General features: G+C 42.1%; 1 protein-coding gene across 4 annotated transcripts in view; it reads left to right on the forward strand.

Annotated features, from left to right (window-relative positions):
• The window catches only part of LOC122549656 (retinoic acid receptor beta), a 510,173-nt gene that overhangs the window by 473,208 nt on the left and 19,861 nt on the right, over window positions 1–17,104 (forward strand). For all 4 annotated transcript variants that reach the window (XM_087986905.1, XM_087986906.1, XM_043689455.2 and 1 more), the window contains one exon: window positions 5,780–5,956. In XM_087986905.1, coding sequence (XP_087843031.1) covers window positions 5,780–5,956 — 177 coding nt within the window. The remainder of the gene's footprint in view (window positions 1–5,779; window positions 5,957–17,104) is intronic.

The following is a 17,104-nucleotide window of genomic DNA, read 5'->3' on the forward strand; positions in this document are numbered from 1 at the left end:
ACTTTCTGCTGTAGAACTGCCACCATTTTAGGAACTGTAGCAAAATAGTTCTACATTCTCTTGTGGCTCATAGTCACAATGCTATCTCAACATGTGGAGCCATTGTAGATCATGAAGTTTTAGTTAGATTTCCTTAAACGTAAGATAGAGCTGTGAGTACTCTCTGGTTTGTAGTACTCTCTGTCCATGGGGTGAAAATTGCAAATGAACATCGGAATTGTAGAGCTAGTTTGGCCTCCACTTTTCTGGTAACCGCCTGATAAAGAGATAAGCACAAAATTCAATCTTTATGAATTAGTCTACAACAGACTCAGAAGTCACAAAAATCTCAGTGGTGAGAAGACTTTGAAATGGTAAATCCAATCTCACCTCTTCTTCCCCAGGCCCTGCTGCATGTGTCTCAGATTAGTCATCCACTGCATCCTAAAATGTCAGTTTCTCCAAAAAAACCCATCTGTTTTCCATTTAAACCAGTTTCGGTGGCCTACGTTGTAGAATTGATGATGTGGAAGTGCCAGTACTGGACTGGGGTGGAACAAGCTCAGAAGTCAGACAACACCAGGCTATCGTCCCAACAGGTTTATTTGAAATCGCAAGCTTTTGGAGCATTGCCTCTTTGTCAGGTGAAATGGTGAAGGGGCAATGCTCCAAAAGCTTATGACTTCAGGTAAGCCTGTTGGACTATAACCTGGTGTCGCCTGACTTCTGAGCTTGTAAAATTCAGGTTGTCAGATGCTAGCTGGAAACAGTAATCTTTCCAATGTTCTTTAAAATACTAATACCTGGAAGTTCTGTCGGATTGAACATTAAAACCTCAGGGAAAGGTCATACGCATGCAAGTGGAAAAACATTGTAGTTACCTGAAGCATTTTAATACTTCTCCGCCTCTGGCTTATATGAATCTGATATAATAACAGTTTCCAAGAAATTGATTTCTCGCATCTTTATTGAAGCTTATACATTGAGTGAATCAAATAAAAAATAAACATCATTTCAGGAAAAACAGGATTAGACATTTGTGAAATTAAAAGCCAAGCATAAGGAAATGCATTGGTTTTAATGCCTGTTTGATCGTTTAATCACTTCAGAGATCAAGTTAAGAACATGTGCTTTAGAGTAATGTCTGCTGCTTGATGCTTCATTACAAGCTGAAGTTCTGAGTTATTGACTGCACTCCATTCTGAGACCTTTAAAGGTTGTAAACATGTCAGATCCTGAATATAAATGGAGTGAAACAACGATTGTATGAAGAATAAGCTTTGTTTTTTCTGTAATGCATTATATTTCTGAAAATGTGAAGTGTATTATAGAAACTAGGAACTTGAGTCAGTACTGCCTTGTGTTGTGACTGGATCAATTTCTAATAATTTTGCAGTCAGTTTGACAAATGTAAATGCCAAAAATTATCTAAAGACTGAGTTGAAATGGGAAATCATAACTCAACTCTTTGTATCATACTGTTAAAATATGCTCCTGGGGAGATGTTACTCACATGTGTATTGAATTGAAAGCAATCTGCATTCCAGATGAGCTTGCTATTTCTTACAGTACTGCAGCGTTCTGTTTTATGCAACCATTCTTGAAATTCTTCAAGTCGGTTATTTAAGCCCTTTCACCTGTCAGTACATGCTGCACACAGACTTCCAGACAGTGAAAAAAACACAGGAGTTTACATTTCCTTTCTCAGTCAAGTCAATTTTAAAAGATAAAGAAGCATTCATTGCAATCCCGATTGTGGTTACCTTGGTTTGCATTATTTCTTTTCTGATTTACTACAAATTACCATAAACAATCCTATTCCAGATGGAGCTTTATCTTGCTGTGAAAAAAAACAGATAAAAGGTAGAAGAGCAGTTTATTTTCGAGAGATTGTGCAGAGAAAAGGTGTTGGACTTGCACCTCAGTGAGCAGATTTGATCAGGGTTGTGGGGAACTAGCAATGGCTCAGAATGCCTGGGCCAGTCCTTGCTTGACCGTGTATGGGACCACCCATTTCCCATCCCCGCACCACCAGCCACATTTTAGGCCCATCCAGCAGCTAACCATCTTGCCACTAAACCTAGAAAGTAGGATACAAAATAGACCGTTCAACCCCTTGAGGTCCCCCTCCAATATTCAACGTGATAATGATTGATTGTCTATCTCAACACCATACCCCTGCTCTCCCCCCATGACCACTGACTCCTTTAGTTTCTAGGACTTGACCTATTTCTTACTGAAGGGAGGACAGCCCACTCACATGAGCTGCTGTACAATCAGGCATTAACACCGGGAATTAGCAGTCATCCTGGATCGAGAGGAAACATCAATGTGGGCAGTTAGTATTCACATGGTGTTTAATTGACAGTTTAGCATACCCCTCCATGTCGTGGAACATGGGCCATTTGACAGGGAGGGCCATGGAATGACTCTCCATGAAGTTTAACATCGGACCTTATTCTGATGAGTGGACCTCCAATCATATGGCAATGTAGTCATGGAGAGTCTACACACTGAATGAGCACTGATCCCTTCTCCTTCTAGATCCACATCACCCTTAGTAGGCATCATTGTACATATAAATCTTGCAGGCAGCATCCGTTTTGAACATAAGTTCTTCATCAGGAATGTCCTGATGAAGAGCTAATGCCCGAAACGGCGACTCTCCTGCTCCTCAGATGCTGCCTGACCTGCTGTGCTTTTTCAGCATCACACTCTCAACTCTGATCTCCAGCATCTGCAGTCCTCATTTGCCTCCATAAGAGTCTTGCATTATGCTTACAGTTCAGCTTGAGTGGGATTCAATCCTAAGCCTCTGTGAAGTCTGTAAGATCCTGAATGAACTGTGATTTGTTAACATCAGCTGCTTACCTTAAGGTTGTCAGGGATTACTTCTGCTTCACAGAGAGGTCTATCAGCAATCTGCAAGGACCAGTCACATGATCAACATTGTCTGTGACCAACATTTGCATCACACCCTTGGTAACTGCATGCATTTCACATCCACAGTGTTGTGATTGTAAATGTTATCAGCCTGAACTCTGTTGGTGCATGATTGATGCAGTTGCCACTTGAAAGACCTCTCGTCCCTCAAACATGCAGCCCACACCTTTGGAGAGCAAACTGACTGCAGGCATGGGAGCAACCATTTCCCATTTCGCACTCGAGAAATCAAAGAAGGCAAATAAGGTTGTCCTCTACACCATGAGTATCAGTTGGTCATCAGCCCGACCATCCCCTCATTCCTCTAAATAAAGGCTCCATGACCCTTTCAGCTCAGCCAGCTAAGCTTTCCATTTCTGCTCATCCCTTTCAGTGCACTTTCAAGTAGTCATAAGACTGTAACACATAAGAACAGATTTTCTATCCATCGAGTCTGCTGCACCATTCATTCATGGCTGATATGTTTCTTAAGGAGACAGTGAGGACTGCAGATGCTGGAGATCAGAGAGTGTAGTGCTGGAAAAGCGCAGCAGGTCAGGCAGCATCTGAGGAGCAGGAGAGTCGATGTTTCAGGCATGTGCCCTTCATCAGGAATGTTCCTCAACTCCGTTCTCCTGCCTTCTCCTCATAATTTTTCATTCTCTTACTAATCAAGAACCTGTCTCTCTCTGTCTTGAATACATTCAATGACTTGGCCTCCACACCCTTCTGTGGCAATGAGATCCACAAATTAACCAAGCTCTGGCTGAAGAAATTCCTCCTCATCTCGATTCCAAAGGGTCCTAACTTCTTCTGCTAGTGGAAACATCTTCTCCAAATTCACTCATGTCTCAATATTCTGTAAGGTTCAATGAGAGCTCTCCCCACAACTTTCTACATTCAATCAAGACAGACCCAGAGTCCTCAACCACTCCTCATAAGACAAGACCTTCATCCACGGGGGCATTTTTGTGAATCTCCCATGGACCCCTCCAAGGTCAGCACATCCTTCCTTTGATATTGGGCCCAAAACTGCTCACAGTATTCCAAATGCAGTCAGACCACAGCCTTATACAGTCTCAGCAGTACATAACCCAGAGGTCAATGGATTGAAGCCATCCTCTGCTATTTGCTTAATGGCTCCTTGGGCAGCACGGTGGCTCAGTGCTTAGCACTGCTGCCTCACAGCACCACGGTCCCAGGTTCAATTCCAGCATCGGGCAGCTGGCTGTGTGGAGTTTACACATTCTCCCTATGTCTGCGTGGGTTTGCTCCGGTTTCCTCCCACAGTCCAAAGATGTGCAGGTCAGGTGAATTGGCCAGGCTAAATTGCCCACCGTGTTAGGTGCATTAGTCAGAGGGAAATGGGTCTGGGTGGGTTACTCTTCAGAGGGTCGGAGTGGACATCTTGGGCCGAAGGGCCTGTTTCTGCACTGTAGGGAATCTAATCTAATCTCTGACCTTGTATTCGAGCCCTCTTGAAATGAATGTTAGCACTGCATTTGCCTTCCTAATTGCCAACTGAACCTGCATGTAACCTTCAGAGAATCCTGAACTAGGATTTCCAGGTCCCTAAGATTTTTGAAACCTTTCCTCTCTAAAACCCAAATGCCAAGAAAAAATAAAAGTAAACAAAAGTAAAAAAAACGAATATAGGGTTCAGAGTTTGCAAGGTGGGGGCAAGAGAGTTGGTTGGGTTGTCACATGTTGCTGTCTTTCCAATTGTACCTTGACCCAAATATGGTCATGGCTGGTGGATTCGAGCTGCCTGGTTTACACTGTTGAATTCCACTTGGCCCTATTCCTTTCATGGCTGGGGTCTCATCACTCCAGTGGTTATATCTAACGGTTTAACACCATCTAGGTGAACATCTAAATGATAGTCAACATGTTTGCTCATGGGTGCGAGATGAGCCCCATTCACATTCCTTTAAGATAATTGTCCCTAGTGAGGCTTTAGCAGTCAGGTTGTCTTCACTTCAAAGGCTTTGGAATGTCGGAAGTAGTGTTGCAAAAACTCAGCCATGTTTGCCTTGCCGAAATGATTTCAAATCATTGGAATGTGGCCTCAGTTTTTTTTTAAAATAAGAATTCAATTAGGGGTTTCCAACCAGCAAATTCTTAAAAAATAATTTTTGATGTAAAGCATGATTCCATAACAAGGCTGACTTTCCCAACACAGGCTTGGCGTTTTGCCCATTTGGAACACATTGGAAAGTTGACTGAAAATTGTGAGAAGCAAACTCACCATTTCCTGACTGGCAGTGAAAATGAAGTGTCCACTGTTGCTCTAAGAGGCTCTTTACGTCTCTAGGTGCTAATTCAGTTCCATTGACCGTAACCATGCATCTCACATTTTTGCATCCAGTGTGTAATAGCTTACATTTATTAACGTTAACGTTATGCACAGGGATAATTTTCCAAGTCCAGGCTGAAAGCAGGAAGTTGTGAATAATGACAACCTGAGGCAGCGTGCCCAGAGATATTCCAGTCTGCACAGCCTGCGTTCGAAATTGCTTGCCATCAATATGAACTCGCAAAATTACCTCCCTGGGAGTAAACTCAAGAGAAACTTTACTAATTGTTTACCAGTAGTGTTTTATTAAAAACTCTGATATACCAGCCTGGAGAATTTACTTTTCGAAAAGCATTTTATTAATGGTAATAGAGTGCAGACCTTTTAAAATCAGTTCAAATAAACAGTTACATCTTAATTCTATTATATGACAAATGATTGGATTTATAAAATAACTGGTTTGATGTAGCTTAAATACTGATGTTCATGGGGTTGCATCACTCAGTGAGCCCCACTGGACTACACTTTATAACTGCATTTGATTGACAGTGATTATACATTCATCGATTTTGTTGATTACAGAATTCCAGTGCTGACCACCGGGTACGACTTGACCTGGGTTTGTGGGACAAATTCAGTGAACTTGCCACAAAGTGCATTATCAAAATAGTGGAGTTTGCTAAACGACTGCCCGGCTTCACAAGCTTGACCATTGCAGATCAGATCACTCTGCTGAAAGCTGCCTGCCTGGACATCTTGGTAGGTACACATTCATTAACAAGATTTATTCTCCGTCACACAGTATTGCCTGTAATTGACCTTAGGATTTTGCACCTCCTGGTCTTGTCAAAACCAGCTGAGGACACCGCGAGAGTATAGACTTTGATATATGGAGTGAGTCCAGTTGCCCTGCCACTGACTCAATCATTGAGACAGCTAAGTTCATCCAGGAAATCCCAGAATTCAGCTATAACTAACTGTGCCTTGCTCAAGGGATTTCAGAGCTTCTTTATGCATGGAATTCTCAGCTGGAAAAGAACTGCCTCCTATTAGAAGTCACACGCATATTGTTTTACTGTGGTTAACAGCAGAAAATGATAAGGAATAATGATGGTACAGAGTCTTCCTAAACACTTTCGCCCCAGGATAAGGAACAATGTTCATTCCAAGTGCCAACACTTTAAGTATTGGATAGCATGTTAAAATAAATAATTGTTTAGGTACGCATTAACTATATTTAAAGGATCATTTTGCAATTTCGCACAGTCAGTTTTTTTTTGGAAAACAGTCTGAAAATGAGTTTAATAGTACATTGCATCAGTAAACTGAGCTAAACACAGCACCATGACTTGGAAAATGGGCTTGTCTGAACAGATTCGGTGGGTTCGGAATGCTTGTGATATTTCCCTTCATACATTCTGTGGTTGAGGTGGGGACCACAATCTGCATTTTTAACCTGTCCGTCAGATGTAAAATTAATGCTGAGGATCAACTGTGGCTTAATGAAACCATCAAATTTTCACTTCTCATTGACTTCATCCGCAGCCCTTTTCTTTTGTTTTACCAACCAGTACAGTTTGTTGACATGTTATAGTTTTCATATAATTCTATGGAGCTGTCACTTCCTCTGATAACACTCAGCTATCTAGGTTTGCACCCAATTAAATCACATCTTTCATGGAGCTGCTAATGGGTGAATTGACAGAACATGCAACTGTTCAATGCCTTCCCAAAGTTTCAGTGCTTCATGAGCGTTAATTCTTTGTATTATTTCCTTATTGCCATTTTAAAGTGTCCGTAGATTTTCAGAGTATGTATTGCCAGGAATTGGGCCACTACATTCACTGAACTTCATAAAAATGTCCACAGGTTTCTATTTCTCAGCATAGATTCTAAAATATCATTTTAATCGTGGAGAGAACATTTTCTTCTTAGTGTGCACTTCAGTAAAACATTAGAAACTACTGCATGAAAAGCTTGAGTTTGACAAAGATTCTAGAACTAACTTAATCCTATTGTTGACTGAGAAGACTGATTCAGATTGCTGTGCTGATGTGCTCATCAAATGGACTGTACCATAGGGAGTTGCCCAGGGTTCAGGCAAAGTGTGTGGCACTCTCACATACTGTTGCTGCTGAGTTTCAGAACCAGTGATCCAGGTCAGTAAGATGCAGAATTATAGAGAGTCGGTTCATGTAGAAAATGTAAGTAGCGTTATTGAATGTGCTAGAGAGTAAAACAAGAGAAGACCGAATCTTTCACTTGCTGACAAGTTATCTAATATCACTGTGGGGAGCAGCTTTCATTGGAAGCTGCAATACTTTAAATGCCCCACCCATTCTCCTTTGGGCTCCTCCCAGGATTTGTTTGAGGGTTGCTGTTAGTGTGGGAGTTGGCCTATCTTGCAGTAAGCCTGATTGCAGCTCACTTCTTACTGGTTTTGTGACATTGGACTAATTTTTGACTACCCTCACATTGACCTCTTCAATTAATGTTAATAGAATCATCAAATTATACATCAGAAAAGGGAGAGGTTTGTGCCTGTACTAACTCATTGAAAGAGTTTTCGAATGAGTCTCATACCTTGCTCTTTCCAATAGCTCTGGAAATCTATCCGTTCAAGTATTTATCACGTTCCTGTATGAAAATTGCTTCCATCACCATTTCATTGTTGAAGTCATATTGAACATTTCAAATGCTAGTCCAAGACCTTCCTTCCTGAATAACATAGTGGTTTTATCTTTCCGTGATTCCTACGAAAAGAAAATAGACTTTCACTTTTATCCAGTTAGATACGTCCAGAGATACTTTGGCATTATCATGGTATGTTATGGAATGGAATGGAGTTCTGTTCAATGTCTGCATCCTGTGTCAGAAATAAAAACTTCCAGAATTATGATAATATTGTTTCAATTTCCTCTACTCTCACTCAATCCCAGTCTGCACTGCACCAGTTCTCACAAGCTCATCTTCCTGGTGACCAATATCATACATCCGCACTGCATTGTAGTTTATATTTTGCTACAGTTGTCCACTCTCTGGAATGAGCTTAAAATTATCTTGACTTATTTTAGATAGAAAACTTAAAGTTTAGAGGCAGGTTTTATGATTCTATTCATCAAAGAAGTTCAAGTTACATCCACAAATGGCGAGACAATGTGAAGATGCACAGTACTGTCAATTCTGCTTTTGCCAGATATTTCGGTAAATTGAAAAGCTTTATCTGAATTGTGCCACCTTTTAGTTAGGGGAATCACTACTTTGTTTCTTCCAACACGACAAGCAAATTCCTACAATTCCGTCAAGAACCCTCAGCCAGCCGTGCCTTCCAGTACTGCTTGAAGGAAATTCACTGAAATTAGTGAGAAGATTCTGTCAGAGAATTCCTTTCAGATGAGCTTTGTAGACCCACCCTTCACACCATCAAATACCTACCATTCCGGAACATTACTTAAAGCAGTGCTTTTAATGCCTTGATTGTTATCGTGGAAAGTTTTCTGACTTCGGTTTTCAGAATGTCTCTTTTTTTAATCTTGATCAAGCCCCTATACAGTGGAAGTTCTAATTTAATTTGTTTGTTTTGATGAAATTTGTGTTTACCCAGATGCGAGTGAAGAAGAGAAGGTCTTGCTTATTATGTTTTCTCAGCATGTGGGTTGCAGTAACAGGGTCACAGTTTTAGGTTGCAATCTTTGTGACATTGGTGCTCCCTCAATGGTATTAGGTCCTGAACTTCAAAATGCTGAATCAGCGACAATGAAGGATGATATACAACAGGGTGAGGATCTTGGAGCCAGGTAACACTGTTCCCCTTCAATTGATGCTCTTAATCTTCTCCTGGTTGAGGTTGCCGTGGAATTTGGGATTGTTGAAGTCAGTTTGGTGAGCTACACAGTGGCTCAGTGGTTAGCACTGCTGCCTAACAGCACCAGGGTCCCAGGTTCAATTCTATCTTCAGGCGACTATCTGTGTGGAGTTGGCACATTCTTCCCCCTGTCTGCGTGGGTTTGCTCCGGTTTCCTCTCACAGTCCAAAGATGTGCAAGTCGGGTAAATTGGCCATGCTAAATTGCCCATAGTGTTAGGTGCATTAGTCAAGGGGAAATGGGTCTGGGTGGGGTTACTCTTCGGAGGGTTGGTGTGAACTGGTTGGGCTGAATGGCCTTTCTCCATACTGTAGGTAATCTAATCCTGTAAACCATGCAAACTATAGCCACATGGATAAACGTTGACTGCTATGGTGGCAATTTGTTCTTTCCAGGCTAATGTTGAGGTTTTTGAGTGTTGCTTTACCACACCAATTCAGGTGAATGGGTATTCAGTTCAGGTCAGCGGTGGCTTCCAGAATGATTTTGATGGTGGATTCAGTATTAAGGGTGCTGTCAAAGGTCAGAGGGAAATGGCTGGAATTGCTCATGTTCAGCATTTATTTAGCATGGATGTTTCCAGCATTTGTCTACTCAAACCTGAATATTGTCCACACAATATTATAGGATAGCACATTACCAGAGGAGTTGTGAATAGAGTGGAACATCACTGAATTATCAACAGTCCCATTCCTAACCTTACGATAGATGGATAGTCATCGCCAAAGCACTTGAAGGTGGTTGGACAGAGGACTTCCTGAGGATGTGAGGGCTGGCATTTGACAACATCGTCAGATCTGACTCCAGTCAAACTGACCCCATCACCGAGCAGTGAGTTAGTTCTTGTCATTTGATAGTATTGTTTGTGACTCCATCCACAAGATTGACAGAACAATAATCCCTATGACATTGACCCGGTTTTTTTCTTGATAGGGCATACCTGGGAAATGTCCTCACTTTGCCGAGTAGATGCCAGTATCATAGCTGTACTGCAATAGTTAGGGTAGGACAGCAGCTTGTTCTGGTGCATGGGCCTTCAGTACAAAAACCAGGATGGAGAAATGGCTCATTAGCTTTTGTCTAATGTCACCTGGGTGGGTGTAATTGTCCAGAATCCAGTATCTGTGGGGACCTCAGCAAAAGTGAAGAAGTTCACGCAATACTTTCAGTCATAGAGTCATAGAGATGTACAGCGTGGAAACAAACCATTCAATCCAACACATCTATGCTGACCAGATAACCCAACCTAATCTAGTCCCATTTGTCAGCACTTGGCCCATATCCCTCCAAACCCTTCCTATTCATTCAAAGTTTGTGCGAAGATTTGTAGCTCGGGTGCTCGTTGTTGTGGTTCTGTTCGCCGAGCTGGAAGTTTTTGTTGCAAACGTTTCGTCCCCTGGCTAGGTGACATCATCAGTGCTTGGGAACCTCCTGCGAAGCGCTTCTTTGATGTTTCCTCCGGTGTTTATAGTGGTCTGTCCCTGACGCTTCCGGTTGTCAGTTTCAGCTGTCCGCTGTAGTGGTTGGTATATTGGGTCCAGGTCGATGTGTTTGTTGATGGAGTTTGTGGATGAATGCCATGCCTCTAGGAATTCCCTGGCTGTTCTCTGTCTGGCTTGCCCTATGATAGCCAGACTACTGCGACCCCTAGGACTCATAACGGCACACAAACCAACAGCCACGCTCAGACAACAACTCACCAGAATGAAGGACCCGATACCCAACAAGAGCAAAACTAATGTAGTGTACAAAATCCCATGCAAGGACTGCACTAAACACTATATAGGACAAACAGGAAGACAGCTAACAATCCGCATACATGAACATCAACTAGCCACGAAACGACACGACCAGCTATCCTTAGTAACCACACACGCAGACAACAAGCAACATGAATTCGACTGGGACAACACTACTATCATAGGGCAAGCCAGACAGAGAACAGCCAGGGAATTCCTAGAGGCATGGCATTCATCCACAAACTCCATCAACAAACACATCGACCTGGACCCAATATACCAACCACTACAGCGGACAGCTGAAACTGACAACCGGAAGCGGCAGGGACAGACCACTATAAACACCGGAGGAAACATCAAAGAAGCGCTTCGCAGGAGGCTCCCAAGCACTGATGATGTCACCTAGCCAGGGGACGAAACATTTGCAACAAAAACTTCCAGCTCGGCGAACAGAACCACAACACCTTCCTATTCATATACCCATCCAGATGCCTTTTAAATGTTGCAATTGGACCAGCCTCCACCACTTCCTCTGGCAGCTCATTCCATACATGTAGCACCCTCTGTGTGAAAAGGTTGCCCCTTAGGTCCCTTTTTAATGTTTCCCCTCTCATCCTAAACCTATGCCCTCTAGTTCTAGACTTCCCCCACCCCAGGGAAAAGACTTTGTCTATTCCCTGCCCCTCATAATTTTGTAAACCTCTATAAGGTCACCCCTCAGCCTCCATCGCTCCAGGGAAAACAGCCCTAGCCTATTCAACCTCTCCCTATATCTCAGATCCTCCAACCCTGACAATATCCTTATAAATCTTTTCGGAACCCTTTCAAGTTTCACAATATCCTTCCAATAGGAAGACCAGAATTGCACGCAATATTCTAACAGTGGTCTAACCATTGTCCTGTACAGCCGCAACATGATATCCCAACTCCTGTACTTAGTACTCTGACCAATAAAGGAAAGCATACCAAACGCTTTCTTCACTATCTTATCCAACTGTGACTCTACTTTCAAGGAGCTATGAACCTGCACTCCAAGGTCTCTTTGTTCAGCAACACTCCCGAGGACCTTACCAATATGTGTATAAGTCCTGCTAAGATTTGCTTTCCCAAAATGCAGCACCTCACATTTAGCTAAGTTAAATCCATCTGCCACTTCTCAGCCCATTGGCCCATCTGGTCAAGATCCTGTTGTAATCTGAGATAACCTTCTTCGCTGTCCAGTACACCTCCAATTTTGGCGTCATCTGCAAATTTACTAACTCTTACGCTCACGAGAGTAAGATTAGAGCCAATCAAGGATAGTAGTGGGAAGTTGTTTGTGGAGACAGAGGAGATGGGAAAGCACTAAATGAATATTTTTCTGACAGTATTCACTCTAGAAAATGACAATGTTGTCGAGGAGATTAGCGAGATACAGGCTACTAGACTAGGGGTGGGTTTGAGGTTCACAAGGAGGAGGTATTCGAAATCCTGCAGAGTGTGAAAATAGATAAGTCCCCTGGGCTGGATGGGATTTATCCTAGGATCCTCTGGGAAGCCAGGAAGGAGATTGCCGAGCCTTTGGCATTGATCTTTAAATCGTCATTGTCTACAGGAATAGTGCCAGAAGACTGGAGGATAGAAAATGTGGTTCCCCTATTCAAGAAGGGGAGTAGAGACAATCCTGGTAATTATAGACCAGTGAGCCTTACTTCAGTTGTTGGTAAAGTGTTGGAAAAGGTTATAAGAGATAGGATTTATAATCATCTAGAAAATAATAATTTGATTAGGGATAGTCAGCACGGTTTTGTGAAGGATAGGTCATGCCTCACAAATCTTATTGAGTTCTTTGAGAAGGTGACCTAACAGGTAGATGAGAGTAAACCTGTTGATGTGGTGTACATGGATTTCAGCAAGGCATTCGATAAGGTTCCCCACAGTAGGCTGTTGTACAAAATGCGGAGGAATGGGATTGTGGGAGATATAGCAGTTTGGATCAGTAATTGGCTTGCTGAAAGAAGACAGAGGGTGGTGGTTGATGGGAAATGGTCATCCTGGAGTCTAGTTACTAGTGGTGTACCGCAAGGGTCGGTGTTGGGTCCACTGCTGTTCGTCATTTTTATAAACGACCTGGATAAGGGCGTAGAAGGGTGGGTTAGTAAATTTGCAGACGACACTAAGGTCGGTGGAGTTGTGGATAGTGATGAAGGATGTTGTAGGTTACAGAGAGACATAGATAAGTTGCAGAGCTGGGCTGAGAGGTGGCAAATGGAGTTTAATGTGGACAAGTGTGAGGTGATTCACTTTGGTCAGAGTAACCGGAATGCAAAGTACTGGGCTAATGGTAAGATTCTTGGTAGTGTAGATGAGCAGAGAGATCTCAGTGTCCAGGTGCACAGATCCTTGAAAGTTGCCACCCAGATTGACAGGGTTGTTAAGAAGGCATACAGTGTTTTAGCTTTTATTAATAGAGGGATCGAGTTCCGGAACCATGAGGTTATGCTACAGCTGTACAAAACTCTGCAGGGCCACACTTGGAGTACAGTTCTGGTCACCGCATTATAAGAAGGATGTGGAAACTTTGGAAAGGGTACAGAGGAGATTTACTAGGATGTTGCCTGGTATGGAGGGAAGGTCTTACGAGGAAAGGCTGAGGGACTTGAGGCTGCATTGGTTAGAAGAAGTTTGAGAGGTGACTTAATAGAGACAAATAAGATAATCAGAGGGTTAGATAGGGTGGACAGGGGAGAGCCTTTTTCTAAGTATGGTGACGGCGAGCACGAAGGGGCATAGCTTTAAATTGAGGGGTGATAGATATAGGACAGATGTCAGAGGTAGTTTCTTTACTCAGACAGTAGTAAGGATATGGAATACTTTGCCTGCTTTGCCAACTTTAAGTACATTTAAGCCATCATTGGACAAGCATATGGATGTACATGGAATAGTGTAGGTTAGATGGGCTTCAGGTTGGTATGACAGGTCAGTGCAACATCGAGGGCTGAAGGGCCTGTACTGCGCTGTAATGTTCTGTGGTCTATGTTCGTGGAACATCCTTCCTGTCTTAGATGTTTGGCTGTCCACATTGAATAGGGTGAGGCTACAGAGCTTCCCTACATTAGATTGGCAATCACAGAGTGAGAGTTATGCCAGACCATGTAGTTACAAGTTGTGTTACAAATTCCTATTGAGGAAGCTTTGCAACTCAAAGTTGTCTGGTTTGGGGCTGTTAGATTTTCCTTTACCTGTCCTACATGCTACAGTCCTCCACACTGGAGGATGCACCTCATTTGCAAAGACTATACAATGGTCATTTCCACTAGCATTCTCGTTGGCTGTTAGATGGGTGAGGAAGAGTTTGGACTCCAAGCAGCTTACCTAATGGCCAATATGTGAGACAGAAAATTAATAAGATCAAACAAACAGAGCACCTTTTTAAATTTATTGTGGTTGCAAAGAGAAGAAAATCAATATAAGTCAGCTGAAAAATGCTGCTGTAGACTTTATTCAATTTTCCAAGATGCCCAATGCATCACCAAACATAAAAGAAAGAATTGCAGAAAAGTTTGTCAAGTGTAATTAATGTAATAATTCCCTCCTGTTTCTACACACTTGTTTTATAACAGCTTCTATCCTACCAAAGCTTTGGTCTAGTAAATGTCTGTCATGTGGCATTTTGGCCTCTGAATCTGGCAGTACTTTTGCATTTCAGCAACAATCTCACAAGCCACTTGACTAAAACAAACTGGGGCCAAAAACTATCAAAGCACAACTCCCTGCAGGTTAATAGCTGTGACTCCATTGAACAAACAAGCCATTAACTATCCAATTCACCAAAAGTAAATAACTCCAGCCATCTCCACACGAGGAGGAATAGTAACTGGAGTGTGGCAGGAAACACAGCAAAGCAAATAACATGGCAATGCCATGCTGAGGGTTGCTGTCTCTCATGCAAAATGCATTAATTTGGGACCACTAATTATTGAGCAATTAACTCGTCAAATTAAGAACGGGACAATTAGGCTGGACACATTGGAGTGTGGATTGACAACATCAACCATGATAAAAATAAATCATGAAATAAGGAGCAAGTATTAGCAATAACCTTTCATAACAAGTGTTACTTGTTACTTATCTTTGAGAAGTTGACAGTTTCAAATTTTCGGTGGAGCCCAGGGTTTTCTTCTGCTGGTGTTTGTAAGTGGTGTCGATGCCCCTGTCAGCAATATGTGAACCAGCCTTCTTACCTTTAAGATTTGAATGAACTGAACATTCTGCTGAAATATCTTTGCATTTAAGTATAACAGCGTAAAAGCATAAGCCAGGGGCCAGCCAAGCAACTGCTGAAGCCAATTTTGCCATGTTATGGCTGATTTGTATCTCAACTGCATAATGATAACTCTGAATATCTTTAGCTGACACAATTAATTAATCTTAATTATGAAACTTGCGATTGATCTAACTTCACCGATATTTCCAGAGGAGAGAGCTCTACATTCCACTGCACTGTGTATGACAACTTCCTGAATGGTCCAGCTCAGGTTGTGCCCCACTCTTCTTGGCTCTATCATCAGAAGAGAGCGTTTCTCTCTAGCCATCCTTTTAAATCATTGAATCATCTTGAATGCTCTTCTATTCTCCATGGGCATATAAAACTCATTTATGTAACCTGTCCTCGGAATATATCCTTTTTCGCTCTGGTACTGTTCTGGGAATCCTATCAGGAAGACCTCTCTCGAGGTACTGTCTCCGGAACTGAATGTGCAAAGTGTGGCCTAGCCAGATTTTTGTATGAACAAAACGTATTGTCCACCGTTTGTATTTCTGCTCCTTTGAGATAAAGATGTAACAAAGACATGTTCTATTTAATATCGCTTATAGGACTTATGACAAATGATAATGATAAATGACAACTGTCATTTTTTTCAAAACAATCATAAACTTTTAAAGGAATGAAGTGAAAGAGTCTGATGTTCTGACATGAAATCATTTTAGATGCTGTGGCACCAGAATGAAGTCTATGGGATGTCAAATTGTGCTATTAAGGCTTATTCGTGCTTCAATGTTGAGAATGACAGTGCTAGAATTGTAAAATAGCACCGTTTGCTTGTGTATTTAAAGTTTACCAAACATAAGTTGAGTTAAAATCAGAAACAGAGGACATTACAATGGAGAACAAAAGAGATGGCAGACCAATTAAATATACATAATAGTTCTGTCTTCACAAAGACGGAAACAAAACCTGTTGGGCATTACAGTGTCCACCGAGAGGGAGGAATTGAAGGAAACGATTGTTAGTAGGGAAATGATGTTGGTGAAATTGATGCGATTAAAGGCCAATCAATCCCTTGGATCCAATCATCTATATCCCAGGGTACTTAAGGAAGTACATCCTGAGAACTTGAGGGTGTAATGGTGGCCATCTTTTAAAATTCTACAGAGTTTTGAATAATTCCTATGGATAACCTAACCCTGCCACTGAAAAAAGAAAGCAGAAAGTAAACAGTGAATTACAGAGGGACTGCCTGACATTAGTGTTGGGAATTCAAAGATTCGTTCGCAGAGCATGTGGAAAACAGTGACAGGATCAAAGAGATTCATCATAGATTTATGCAAGGGAAAACACGCTTGACAAATCTGCTGGAATGTTTCAAGGATGTAACGAGTAGAGCTGGACTTTTCAGCAGGCTTTTGATCAGATCCCACATAGGTGGTTGGCATATACAATTAAAGCACATGGGATTGAGATACGTGTACGTGGTAGAGAACTAGTTGGGAAACAGGAAACAAAGAGTAGCAATAAACTGATCATTATCTGAGCAGCAGGCACTGGTGGTTATCACAGGGATAATAGGTTGGACCATAGCTATTCACAATCTACATTAATGAACTAAATGTAACATCTCCAGGTTTGCGGAAGGCACGAAGCTGGGAAGGGAATGTAGAGACGCTTCATTGGGATTTGGACAAGTTGAGTGAGTGGGCGAATAAATGGCAGATGAAGTATAATGTGGATAAATGTGAGGTTATCCACTTCGGTAGCAAAAACAGGAAGGCAGATTATTATCTGGCGACAAATTGGGAATGGGGAGCCATTGAAAGGAAGCATGCAGGAGTAGCAGGCAGTGAAGAAGGCAAATGGGAGCATGTAGACCTTCATAGTGAGAGGATTTGAGGAGAGGAGCAGGGATGTCTTGCTGCAGTTAAATAGGGACTTGGTGAGGCAAGACCTGAAGTATTGTGTGCAGTTTTGATCTCCTTATCTGAGGAAGATTGTTCTGGCTATGGAAGGAGTGCAACAATAGTTTACCAGACTGATTCCTAAGA

Source organism: Chiloscyllium plagiosum, unplaced genomic scaffold (assembly GCF_037043375.1).
Source record: "Chiloscyllium plagiosum isolate Xiang-an unplaced genomic scaffold, Cpla_swu_hap1 HiC_scaffold_5, whole genome shotgun sequence".
NCBI lineage: Eukaryota > Metazoa > Chordata > Chondrichthyes > Orectolobiformes > Hemiscylliidae > Chiloscyllium > Chiloscyllium plagiosum.